This window comes from Cyprinodon tularosa, unplaced genomic scaffold (assembly GCF_016077235.1).
Source record: "Cyprinodon tularosa strain WSP-4 unplaced genomic scaffold, ASM1607723v1 ctg56, whole genome shotgun sequence".
NCBI classification, from domain to species: Eukaryota; Metazoa; Chordata; class Actinopteri; order Cyprinodontiformes; family Cyprinodontidae; genus Cyprinodon; species Cyprinodon tularosa.
The window spans coordinates 1,783,380-1,797,847 of record NW_024039296.1 but is presented as its reverse complement, the minus strand read 5'-3'; the positions used below and the strand labels follow the sequence as shown (position 1 = coordinate 1,797,847).

Sequence of the window (14,468 nt, the reverse complement as noted above, 5' to 3'; positions counted from 1 at the left end):
GCTGCCAGGGGTAAGTCAGTGTGATTGCATGCCGCTGGTGATGAGGATGCCATACAGATTCATGTCAAAAATACCGAACTATCCCTTTAACTTTAATATCTCAAGCTCATCTTATATCTCAAGTTATTTTTTTTATAATTTAGCTTTGCACTTTGACTGAGCTATTGTAACACATAACCCACTAGTTTCACTGTGGGTCTGGTTGTATGTTTCGGTTCTGGTCTCAAACCTTTGGTGTTGTCTGCTGTTTTCTTGAAGAATTGCCCGGTATCTTTTCCATTCATCTCCCCATTACCTCCACCCAGTCTCACTTTCCCTAAAACACATCCCAATAGCGTAAACCTGCCACCGTCATGTGTCACCATGGCAATGGATAATTCAAGGTTTTGCATACATGCAAACAAATGACTGACCAGAGCACCTTGTTGTGGATTCTTGCAGCTTATCCATAAAGACTAGCGACACAATTTAGCTGTCAACCGATTCTTCTACCTTTATTACCACAGTGACTTTTAGGGGGGAGTAATTCCATTAGAGTTTATTGGAGGGTATAAGATTAAAGACTTAGAATACTTATTCACGTCATAAAAACATCTCTGCTTTTATTTCCACTATTATTAACCAATGTGTCGCATAATATTCTAAAGAAATTCATTAGGGTTTAAGTATGCAATAAGAGAACATTTGAAAATGTGCAAGCGGTGTGACTACTTCTGACAGTTATTTGTATTGGTGGTATTTTAATTATCAAAACAGAGCTTTACACTGTAAATTCCACAATTTTAGGTATGCAGTGTCAAAGTACCGTACATTGACTATTTTGGAGTTATTACCGTGTTACTTTAACACTGCAACATGCACTGTGTATGAGACAAAATAAATGTGTGGGAAAAGTCTTAAGCAGCTGTAAGTTGAGAAGACAAAATCTTTGACTATCTGTCAGATCAAACACACATCAGTTCTTTCCCATTTGGAAAGCTGGGATGCGATCCAGAGCTCAATGAAAAGCTTTCTCAGGGATCTCTTTAGCTGTGAGACTGTCTGTACCAGTAAGACATAAAGACAGACGACGCAATAAAGAACCAATATAGTCATAAAAACTTGGATAAAAAAATACCGTAACTGTTCCAAAGTTTGGAAGATATAAGCATGGCCGTGGTTTAAAAAATACGCAAACAGACACAACACATCTGAACAAGACTAAATAATATGTAAGAGCAAAGTTTACTCGTTTTAACAACCTTCTTTCTTGAAGAAGAAATACTGTTGCTAAATCTAACACACAAGCTGTTTATCTCAAATTGCAAGCAGTGACAGTTGCTTACCAAATGCTCTGTTGCGCAACCAATGTTGATTTCATTTTCTCAACTTCTCCCCTTTCATTTGAAAAGAATCTCAGTTGGGGGGTTTCCAATTCAGTTACATTCATTTACAAGGATCCTATGAATGGGCTTCCTCTTTTGAGTTCATTTCATCTGTATCCCAACCACATCAGAAAGATAAAACAAACTCAGAGACGGGAAAACAGGGAAGCCTTTAGGGAGTGGTGGGTTTCATAAAGCCGCTGACATAAATCACAGTTTACAGCCAGCAGTTGCTGAGGGCCTCTGTGTGTGGTGCTGTTCTGCCACTGTACACCAGAGCTTTACTACGTTTAAAATGTATGTATTAACACGGCACGCATTTGCTGTGACACTCCAATGTAATGAAGAGCCACCTACATAACGCTGACATTACCAAAAAGGTGAATAAAGTGTTAGAAAGAGGCTATTTTCATTCAATCACATTTTGAACAAATAATTGAGATTATGCTGTTTTTAGTCATAAAATGAAGCATGAGAGATGGGGAGAGACATGCGGCAGGTCGGATTCGAACCCGGGTTGGCCACATTGAGGTTTAAGGTCTCTACATGGGTCATGCATGCTAACCACTGCTCTACTAAAACATGCAAAGAGTAAAGATTTTTGCCATCAATCGATATAGGATGTAGACGTGGGTCACCAGTGTCAAGGTTTTTGTAAAAAGTTAACAGTAAAAAATGCAAAGGCCTTTAATTAAACGTTTGTGGTTTAAAGACTTTTAAATGAAATTAAAAGAGAAAGTGTCCAGAAATCTCTCTTCAGCTTTACACTATTGGTCTACTGGCCAAACAGAAACTGACCAATTCCAATAGCTAGGGGATCCATCAAACTGTAGAGCCCAGCTCCAGCTGTAGTGTTTTGGACAGCCTTTGGCTCTTGGCAGAACGTGGCCTCGCCCGGTTTTTGATCAATTTATCTCATCTACATCAGACTAGATTCTGAAGCGCTCATTATCAGGATGAAGCCAATGCTGCAGCTGTGGGAGCAGGGACAGACAGCACGTCTGTCTGACGACACATTAGGGACCTAATCTGGGCCATTCCTTGAGCTGACTGGTGTAACCAAGTGTCCCTTGTATACACAGTCAGTGCAATGGTGTGCAATACTTCTTAAAGTACTAATGTACTTTAAACTTTAAAAAGGATATTTATGTATGTTGAATGTTTTTCAGGGATCAGCCCATAATTCAAGGGATATTTGGTCAGGCTGGTTTTTGGAGAGCAGAGGGGGCCAGAGCTGGAGAGCAGAGAGGCCTCTCTGCTCTCCCTCTTTGAGAGGAGTCACCTGCAGTGGCTGAGGTAACATTTTATCAGCCAGGGCATGATATTTAAGCTTTACCAATGTTTATGATTACAGAAATCTAAAATAAACCTCTTAAATTCAGTGACAGTCTTACTATGCATTTACCCTAAAAATGATATTGTATTAAGCTTATATGAGGTAGTTAATTTGTCAGGCTCAGGCACAGTTAAACAACCTACAGCCATGCAGTATGAAGCTTGCCTTGTCGGTGGCCTTTAATTATTATAACATTTTTTTCAATGTGCAAGTATTAACATTTTAATGTATATACAAGTAACATTAACTAATGGATAACCCTTAAAAAACCAATCAAGCCGTATTGAGACTCTTTGAGTTAATACTAATGGAAAAGGGTCAGTGATACTGAGAAAGATAATGTTCAGACACAGCAAACCTCATGCAAATCATGAAATTAACAAAAATACAGTACTTAATAGAAGAAGGGCTGCTCAGTGGAGCAGTGGGTGGCACTGCTGCCTTGCAGCAAGAAGGTTCTGGGTTCGATTCCCGGCCTGCATGGAGTTTGCATGTTCTCCCTGAGCAAACGTGGGTTCTCTCCGGGTACTCCGGCTTCCTCCCACAGTCCAAAAACATGACTTTTAGGTTGATTGGCTTCTCTAAATTGTCCTTAGGTGTGAGTGTGTGAATGAATGGTTGTTTGTCCTGTGTGTCTCTGTGTTGCCCTGCGATGGACTAGCGACCTGTCCAGGGTGTACCCAGCCTCTCCCCCATTGACTGCTGGAGGCACCAGCGCCCCTCGGGACAAGCGTGTAAGAAGATGGATGGATGGATGGACAGGCACCTTAATATGTTTAGTTAGGGAGAGGTTCAACAGTTTGCAAAATTAGTGTAACTTCCGGGGGGTTGGGATTTTTTATTTTTTGGGAAAGCTTTATTCCCAAGTGTCAATAACATTCATGTGTGCACTCCACACATGTTTAATTACCTGCTCCTTTCACAGTTTCTCTTTATGCAAAAGAGTAGACAACAACTAAGGTACTAGTACTGTATTTCATAAGTGTAACCACATGTTGTATTCTCAATAACTAAATAGACTAGCTTCACATGAGACATAGACTAGCTTCACTGATCTCCATATAATAGAGAATTTACGCACTGAGCCGAAAATATGTCAGGAGGAATTGGTAATAATTCTTGATAACTATAGTGAGAAGCTTGAGGTGGGATGACCAAAACATTTTACATAAATCATACAAGCAATTCTACAAAATACAAAAAAAAAAAAAAAATTATTTAAACTTCTGGATTTGAAAAAGTTTTTACTTTTTAATGTTTTTTTTTTGTTTTGTTTTAGCAAATTGAAATTATTTTAGAAACCCTCACTGACCTAAAACAGAAAACTTTAGTTTATAGAAACTGGGTTTTAACTGTATATCTTGAAACAGAAATGATCTTGTCAGCACCTTGTAGTAGCTTTCTTTACAAGGTGTTGAAGCAGCAATTGAGGGTGTCCTAAAATTAAAGTAGGGAGGATATCTGTTGTCATTAAGAAATAAAAATGCAGCTTTGATTTTGGCACTCTTGATGTTGGCAAAAATGTGATTTTAAATCACCCAGACCAACACAAGGAGAAAACAAAAAACATGGATCTTGAAATTTAGCTCATCCCCAAATAACTACATATGTCTTTCTCTGAAAATTAGGTAAATTTGTGTTTAACAAAATGTATCTAAAGGTCACTAAACATTGTTCAGTACATCAGAACCCTACAGTTTGATCCTATGCTATTTTTATTGCTTTTTGCCCGCTAAAAAGTTATAAACTGCATCCAGTTTTGGGAATATCACCTTGTAGTTTCTCTGACAGCATGTTCCTTTTATAAATAAAGCAGAACCGAATAAAACAAAGAGCAAGTTCTATAAATAATAGAAAGTGAATATATGTAATAAAAGCTATCCATGCATAAAACCAAAAAGGCAGAAAACTTTCACTACCTGACTTTTCTATTAAAGAGGAATATTTTTTTTTTATCTGAATAGACATTTGGTGATACTAGAATAATAAAAAAAAAGCAAGACTGAATAATGAAACGCATGTGCCAAACAGAGCGATGGAGCAAAGGATATTGGTGGAGACCCCAGGACCCCTCTGTCTTTGTTCAGTTACTCTCTGTGGATACACTCCTCAGCATACCCTGAACATACCAGGAAATAAAAAGCGCTGGTCTTTGATGTGCTGGAAGGGTGACAGCCGTACAGCTGTCTCCTTGACTCTGCGAGGGAGCTCACGTAACATAGGGAACTTCTCTGTTGTTTTTGCCTCATTATTGGAGCTCCTCTGAGATCAAAAGCTCAGGGAGGCTTTAATTAGAGGGCGAGCTGTGACCTCCCACCAGGCAGCTGTTTGCCTGCACATTGTCACCTGGATCCACAAAGAAAATGCACAACTTTAAAGGGACCAACATTCCATGATGTGGTTTAGTACTTCAGGTCCCACAGCGTCAAAAATGCAAGCACTCACAAGTCAAGTGTGTGCCTTCAAGTCCTCACGTCATTGAAGATTTTAAAGGCCAATTTATACTTCTGATGCATAGCCTCTGCAACCGTCAAATCTGTCTGTGTGTGCAACCACGCCCACCGCGCCGAGGTTCTGCAACCGTCTATGCTCAACTTAAAAAAATCCTGACTACGAATCTGACAGTCGTAAACCCATGCAGACCTCAAGTGGACGTGCGCCGACAAAAAGCAGCTGTGATTGGTCCTTTGTTTGCCTTTCCTGCTGTCTGTGTGGTCGTCCTTCTCGATTCGGTGCCAGGGTGCGCGATTTTAAAATAACGAGGAGTATAACAACAATGGACAACTACGACGAAAGGTTGATCAAGGAGGTTTGGAAGTATAACCACTTGTACGATGCCACAGACATGTTGTTTTGGAAAATAAAAACTGCTGCCGGCGCCGCTGAAGAAGTTCTTGGGGCCATCCACCAAAGTTTTCGCGAGTTCTCGAATAGGCTCCCCCTTGCGCCTTGGCGGGAAACTGCTGTGCGTCCCTAGAAATTCCAGACCGAAGTTGCAAAAGCATACCAGTAAAACTTGTTTGCGACCAGACCCAAGCGACATTTGATGTGTGCAGTTTCAGAAGTATAATCCGCCCTAAAGATTGCACAGAGTTGGGCCATTATTTAATTCATTATTCAAATGAGTAAATCATTGCGATTAAATAGAATCGCGACCGAAACGTAAACATGCTGAGGGTTTTTGGGTACTATTTGAGCTAAAACCACTGTAAAAACCAAAGCTGTACAGGCAAGGAATTCAAAACACTTTCATTTTGTAAAAGAAGAAGGAGAAATGTAGAGGTTTCTGGTGGGTTCAGCCAAGAAAGACGAGAAGCAAAAAATACTCTTCAAGCTAAACCTACAGAAAGTCTGTTCACTTAGGAAAGGCAGCTTTGTAATTTAGTTCTGTGGTAAGTTCATGCGACTGTTAGACCAAGGAGCTCATAATCTGTTAGGGAGTTGTCATCTTTGTGGTTAAAAAAAGGGACCAGGTTGGTTTTAACCAGAAAGCCATGAAAGAGTGAAGTTCGACCCCATTACTCTAATTCAGAAAACGTTAACCACAGCGGTTCAATGCAGCACATTGCCATCAGAGGCAGTGTTGAATTTAACTTTCTGTGTATCATATAACTAAATAGAGCATGCTGTCAAATGAAAGGGTTAATTGGTAATTAGAGGCTGTCTCAACAAACTGCTGATCTGCCTGCTGTGAAAAATCTGGATTGTGTTTGAATGACCTAAACTGTTTTGATGATTCAGAAAGAAGAATTCCACTCTGATCTTTCAGGTTTAGGCTACACATAAACCCTTAAAAACTACTTTGCATGTTTTCCGGGAGAAAAGAAGAAAAATATGTGATGTTTGGAAAGCAAGCTCCAGTCACATGCTGCCTAGAACTGGAAATTCCATTAACTAATCAAACCAAATGTGTGTTGAATACAATACACATGACAAGAGGAGCAAGGTTATTTATGTATGCAGTGCTCCTAAATGAATAAGGATCATGATAGTCTCTGCACATTAGTTTCATTCAAATAATTCATCTTTATTCTATGTAACTGTCAGTTAAAGGGGCTATTTATCTTGCTTTAGGCTAAGAAGACATTTTACTGAGAGAAAATTATTAGATTAATTATGAACAAACTGTAGTGGGCAGGACGAAAAGGCCACCATATTACACAAGGTAGTGATTAAGACTGCACATCACATAATTCTTTTTTCTGTCCCAATCTTTGACCTAAATTAGACAATTTGAGCATATTACATAAATAAATAGCAGGCAGGTCAAGAAAGGGGGTATAAACTAGAGTCAAAGACTTTGACACAACCAGACGGAAAAACAGGAAACAACTTAACAGGATCAGAGGAGGCACCACATTTTCTTAAGGAACAGTTCCCTGCTTTTGTCAGCAAGACATAAGTAGCCAAATCGGTCATGTGCAACCACTTTTCCACCTTTACCTTTTTCAGTAGCCGTGTGGAGTCCTCGCTGATCTGCATGAACCTCATGATGACGTTGTTGAGGTAGATGTCACTCAGTGTTGCATGGTCTTTACTCTCCCTCCTTACTTGGTTCAGCAGCAGGTACCAACAGTTGACTGGCGACAGCAGATTCTGATCTTTTCTAAAAAAAAAAAAAAAAAAAAAAAAAAAGAAATAACCAGATGTCAGAGAGAAAAACTAATTAGATTAGATATTTGCCTCTGCCAAGGAGGTTATGTATTTAAGATAGTTTGAGCATGCTTTTGTTTTTCTGTCTGTCTCTGTACAGGATAACTTCAATAGTTATAGACGGATTTTTATGAAATTCCTATCAGAGTTGTCCTTCATGCGAGGGAACAAATTTAATTTTGGTAATGATCCACATCATAATCTGGATACATAGATTTTAAAAAAGATTGTCTAAAATTGTGAGATAGGGATATTTGGCAGAACAAGGAGTTCCCCACTAAACCAGAGTGTGGCAGTAGGGACTATTGACAACCCCAGCATCTGACTCAAAAAGTCGATCGATCTATTAACAAATCTGCTTTGGAGTCTTTTCTCAAGTTAAACACTGTAAATTGTCTTCAAATTTGAGCTTTGGATCAGTAACACAGTGCAAAAAATGTGGGAGGTGCCACTTCCAGTTGGCTGAACATGAAAAAACAGGCAGCAGAAACTTAATTAGGAAGGAACTAATAACGAATTTATATATATATATATATATATATATATATATATATATATATATATATATATATATATATATATATATATATATAGATATATAGATAGATAGATAGATAGATAGATAGATAGATAGATAGATAGATAGATAGATAGATAGATAGATAGATAGATAGATAGATAGATAGATAGATAGATAGATAGATAGATAGATAGATAGATAGATAGATAGATAGATAGATAGATAGATAGATAGATAGATAGATAGATAGATAGATAGATAGATAGATAGATAGATAGATAGATAGATAGATAGATAGATAGATAGATAGATAGATAGATAGATAGATAGATAGATAGATAGATAGATAGATAGATAGATAGATAGATAGATAGATAGATAGATAGATAGATAGATAGATAGATAGATAGATAGATAGATAGATAGATAGATAGATAGATAGATATATAGATAGATAGATAGATAGATAGATATATATATATCTATATAGATATATAGATATAAATTCGTTATTAGTTCCTTCTTAATTAAGCCTGTTTTTTCATGTTCAGCCAACTGGAAGTGGCACCTCCCACATTTTTTGCACTGTGTTACTGATTCAAAGTTCAAATTTGAAGACAATTTACAGTGTTTAACTTGAGAAAAGACTCCAAAGCAGATTTGTTAATAGATCGTTCAAAATTTAGACTTAGATCAAAATAAAAACACAAAAACAAAGAGCAAATCTGTATATTGTGTAGATTTATTATTATTTTTTTTTATTATTCAAAACATGCACAAAATTTTTTTGGGATACAATTCTTGTTTTATAAGTTAATTTGCTTAAAACTGTGTTTGTCTGGGCTTTGAATGCAAGTCTAGTTATTTTCGGGGGGGAAGGGGGTGTAGGGTTGAACTCACCCAGAGCCACTGCTAATTTCTGTCGACACTTCATGAATGACTTAAAACTTTAACTGGAAACAGGTCAGCCCAAAGCAACTGAATTGTATTCTGATTTGTTGAAATAATTTTATCAAATTGATGAAGTCAAATGAAGAAAAACATAAATAATAATCCTATTATCAGTGACTATGAGAAACTAATACAGAATCTTAACTTAGTTTTGTTGTTAAACATACTAAATCCAGACTGGAAGTTTGTGTCCACACCAATTGTCTACAAAAAAAAGTATTAGCTATTTAAAAGAGCCAATGAAACCACGGATGAGTTAGATTATGAAAAAGAAAAAGATGAAGAAAGAGAGAAGCTGTGTTAAAGGGGTAAAGAATGAAAACAGAACAAAACAAAATATAGCAGCCAGAGAGCCATTTCCTGCGTCCTGTGCTGGCTGCTTCCAGGCTAACAGTAGGACATTGTCCAGACCACCGCAAATGGGGCCCTGTATAAGCACCAGCCTGCAGACAGACTTCCTTTGGGTTAATCTGTAGCATTCCTGCAGCATGCAAAACTCCAGCAAAATGTGAGTAATTTTGCCTGTTCATGAACATGTGTGATTTAGGCGATGTTTAAAAGGCCGTGTCTTAGGTCAAGTTATGAAGGAACCATATGGAGACTCGCCTCTGCTCCCCCGTCACCAAGTCAGTTTACACTGACAGGCAGTGCTTGTCAGCACAACAGGTGACAATTTGCACTTTGCAACCGACCCAGCCCTGAACTAGTATTTAATGATGGCAACACATCTGCTGGAACAGCGAAAACAAATCAAATGAATCCCCGATACTAACATTCCAACCAACTGAAGTGTTTCCTAATGCCAAGCAAAAACAGGAAGGGAACAAATTTGATAAAGGCAGGTCTTTATTATTCACACACAAAGATAAAGTAGTTGGGGGAAAAAATGTGAAAAACTGACATTCATTAATGTTAAATTGAAACAGCTTAAGAATAGCAAAGATCCTCTTTCTTCCTGCTCTACACAAATAAGAAAACTGTGTATTTTGTATGCTGCTCTCTTTACTCTGACACTCCTCAATAAAATTAAATACAACCGTCTTGAGAAGTCACCTTATTAGTAAATCAGCTTCCTTTGTGCAATTTAAGCTAAGTATTTTCAGACTTGTTAGAAAATGAGGTGAAGAAATAGCCTAATGTAAACAAATGGACACACCAAACAGGTCAGCAATAAACTTGTGGTTTAAAAGTTTATAGTCAGGTTTTACATTAATAATCTAAGTTTAGAACATCTTTAAAGAACTGTTAAAGGTAAAGCCACACTAAAGTCACAACTGCCGTCCCACAGAAAGATGCTCTGCTCTCGTCATCATGGCCCTTATGTGCCAAAAAATTGCTATTTTTGACTTAAGTAATAAAGTTGTGTTTGCTGTTTGGAATAGACAAGAACAGGATTCGGGAAAGATGTGGTCCGATAGTGAGCAAAAAAGAACTACGTATGAAACACTTGCCCCATTTGATCTGTTAACCGTGCCAACCTTGGTTCCATTTACACATCACCCTTGCACGGTTCCTCGCCTCCTATTAGCGGTCATGATACTACGGCTCTCAAGGCAGGAATTACGCAAACAAAAATGGTGGTGCCCATAACATTAAGGGAGCTTATGTCCCTGGATAGCGTCCTCCGCCGAAATTTCAATGAGAGCCTCGGTCTCGGCATCATCCCAGGTCGCACCACTCTCTTTTTATGCCATATATTTTTAATAGGCTGAGAAGAAGTTTGTGTTGTGAACAGGTGAAGAGATCTGTGAATTACAAAGCTGGACACGCTGGAAAACATGTGAAAAGACTCGGTTGACAGTAAATAGAAGATGACATGGTCTGCCCATGCGCTCTTTGTTATCAGAGAATCGAGCCCTACTGTTGAACTAGTACTAGATTAGTGTGGTTTGGTTTTGTCTGGCACGGTCTAGTTCAGTTGCATTTAATTTACACCCATCAGTTATCTCAAACCCTGCTCGGATCGTTCTTGGCATTGTTTGAAAACAGTAGAGTAAATGGGGCTATAATGTTTGCTGCAAACTACTTGTGAATACACCATCACCTGAAATACAAAATCAATCCTATAAAATGCTGTTTTGGATACTGAAGTTAATAAACTAATAAACTACTCAAAGAAAATCTTTTAAAGTTGTCTTGAATTGAAGCTTAAAGGCTAGAGAGACATTGATGAAAAAAGAAAACTACACTGAAATCACTGCAATAACATCTAGACCTGAATCTAATAAATCACTGCAACAGTTGCTGTTTATCAAAGAAAGGGGGGAAAAAAGGGGGAAATTACCATCTACACGGTAAAAGCGGCTAGAATCATACCCAACAAGACTTCCAGCAGGAATCCCTGCAATATTTGCTTTTATTTATAAAATATATATATATAAATAAAATCAAAATATTTAACTAGCAGAAATACCATTGCGAGGCAGAGCTAAAAGTTAAGTCATAACAAATCAAGAGCCTCCAATTGAGCAAATGAAACTAATCCTCTCCCTGAAACATCAGGTTAAAATGTTTAAAATCAAAGTGTAATTCGGATGACCAATAAAATCCATTTGGATGGAATTTCTTTCTTATTTAAAAAAAAGTTAAAGGCTCAGTGTTTACACTTTTCCTTTACTTTGCATTTACACAATAAAACAGACTTTGAAGAATAGCAGCTCTATTCTACATCAGAAATTCCAGAAAAAGCCTTAAGTACTATTGGGAATTAGTTTTCAAACAGTTTGACCAGAGTTTGATTTTTAGAGTTATAGGGTTACACTAATTAAACCTTTGAAGATGGATAAGAAATCGATGTTAAAAACAGCTCTATGAGCAGCTCCATGAGTACTTAGAGAAGAGGAACAAAAAAAAAAAAAATCTGACAAAAAGAGGTAAGATTAAGAATTGAGGTGATTCACTCATAAACCTCTACGATGAAGCCCCCCCTGAGAGTTGTTAACTATCCCCATATAATAGCAGGAAAATCTCTCACTGTCATCATTTCCCTCTAAGCCAGGGCAGGAACTGGGTCAGACAGATTCCCAGATGATAGCCGAGGTCCTCGGAGATCCAGAGACAGGTATGGAATGGGAAAACTATTGTCCACAAGGGGAAGATGAAACAGAGGTCTCATTAGGAACTTCTTCCTTGTCAAACTTTGGACAGGCCTATGATTCTTTCATTTATAATGTGTAGATCTGTGTGCAACTGGGTCAATGTCAATATATTTGCACTCTCATACTGTCGATGGTGCTGGTAAGGAGAAATAACTCTCAGTTTAGCATCCAGCTCCCTGAAACGGGAGCTTTTTACCAACAAAGGGAGAAAAATAGAAAGTACTGAAGTGCCTCAGTGCTAATATTCTTTCAATGATCTAATTGGCCTTTGGAGCAAAACACTGCTACCTTCAGGGGAGTTTGCTCATTGAAACATGCTTTATGTTTAACTTCAAAATGTATAGATTTTTTTTTTTAAATCAACCATCACCTACTATTTCCTCAAGTCTTTTATGGGTATATTAAAGAGTAAAACCTCACTCCATGCACACATGGAGACTTCATTTTCCATGAGGGGGGAAATTATTGCCACCAGATGTGCAAAAGGATTTTTGAAGGTCAAGACCTGGTTTTAAAGTGATTAAGACCTGGTCTGTGCATTAGCACTAAATTTTCATTATGGCAGAACATTGATGAAGATTAAGCACAAGCAAATAAAGCATGCCTACAGGCTACAGGAGATGGACATGGTTTTTTGTGTTTATTTCACCAATAGCAACAAAAACACAAATTCAAGACTTTCCAACGTATTCTTACTGGGTGCTAGAATGTCTGATGATAACCTGCTGTTTTATGTCCCTACTGGGAAAGACTAGCTGTATCATGTTTTTTCTTAAACATCTTCAGTATAATAAAGACTGCTGGTGCTGATTTAAACAAATGTTCAAATAAACTGTGTAAGCTTTCATTAACTGAAACCAATTTAAAATGTGTTGTTTCCTAACATGACCTAATTACTAGAAGCCTTGTTTGAATTTTTTTATTTTGTCTGTAACACAGCCTTAACTGTACACAAACATATTAAATCCTTTGTGATTATCAAGCAAAAAAAAAAAAAACACCTCTTAGCGGTTAATAACAAGCCATGTAAAAGGTCAGATTAACCCAGAAGCAATGCATTTATAGTGGTGGGAAGCAAACCGATATTGCACATTGTCCTGAAGACACTATCTCCAAAGGGCACACGGTGGTGACAGCATCATGCTGTGGGGATGCCTTTCAAAAGCAAACTACTAGGAGTTCATGATACGTTGGATGGACACAATGTAGAGCAGCACTGAAAGCAAACCCTGTTAGATGCTGTCTGGAGGCATGAAACTAGGGAAAAGATTTACCTTCCAATATGACAAGAAACATATTATAACAGTAGAAATTCAATAGAATGGTTTAGATCAAACCCAGGCGGCATGTTATAGGCATAAAGTGTAATGTTGACACCTTTGTTTATTACTGCAATGATAATATAAATTGAAATCAACGGGAATTTATATTGACAGTAATTTCTATTTTACCCTCTTTTTCTTCTTTCCCACAACTCGTTGTGAATGTCAGCCTTTTAGCCATAAAGAAAATATCAACTAAAGGGCAATTAAAGTCCATCGAATAGACTTTCTATATTATTGACAGGTAGATGCAAATATTGTATATAGGCAATCTTTTGGCAACAGTGTTGTTTTTGACAGCCATCTTAGATTTAGTTTTGGTTTTTGTCTTCAGGACAAAAACTATAATTAGTTTTAGTCACGTTTTAGTCGGTTTTAGTTGACTAAAATTAAAAAAGAGAAAGGTTGACTTCATAAAACAGTTAACCTTTACCATTTCGAATAACAATCAGATTATTTACCAGACTGACAGTTCTTGCTTATATACAGCAAAAATGCCAGTATTAAAATCTTACCTCACGTAACGGCTGCAAACGGCATACCCTTAATTTTTTGGGTTGAAGGAGACTCCATCTTTTTTTCCACAAAAACGCATTTTCTGCACAAGTACAACTAGAACAGCAGAGCTTGTTGTAGTTGAGTGCGCAGCATCGGACCATTCCAGCCTACTTTCACCCCATCCGCTTCTGCCATGGTCCATCTGCCGTCATTTAGAATGTGCATCGCTGCACGCGCGGTGGACAGCATGACCAAACAAGACGCAGCAGAACAGCTGATACTGCTTAGCTTGACTAACAGTTTACAGCACAATGGTGCAATATAAATGTCTGACAGACCAACCACTAGCGTTTTTATTTAATCTTGTCTCATCAACAAAAACTCACAACCATGAGTCGTCATGTTTTCGTCATGAAAGATTCAATTCAATTCAATTCAATTCAGTTTATTTATATAGCGCCAAATTCACAACACATGTCATCTCAAGGCACTTTACAGTTCAACCAGATCATACAGTCAAATTGATACAAAGTTTTCTATCTAAGGAAAACCAGTTGATTGCATTGACTCATTGACTCAAATACAATCCCCCACACTAAGCATGCTTGTAGCGACAGTGGAGAGGAAAAACTCCCTTTTAACAGGAAGAAACCTCCAGCAGAACCAGGCTCAGTGTGAGCGGCCATCTGCCGAGGCCGACTGGGGTTCAAGGAGACAGAAGCAGAA

General features: G+C 37.8%; 1 protein-coding gene across 3 annotated transcripts in view; it reads right to left on the bottom strand.

The window, feature by feature from the left end:
* srgap1a (SLIT-ROBO Rho GTPase activating protein 1a) overlaps positions 1 to 14,468 on the bottom strand; it is a 118,103-nt gene that overhangs the window by 56,129 nt on the left and 47,506 nt on the right. For all 3 annotated transcript variants that reach the window (XM_038305513.1, XM_038305511.1, XM_038305512.1), the window contains exon 3: positions 7,144 to 7,306. In XM_038305513.1, coding sequence (XP_038161441.1) covers positions 7,144 to 7,306 — 163 coding nt within the window. The remainder of the gene's footprint in view (positions 1 to 7,143; positions 7,307 to 14,468) is intronic.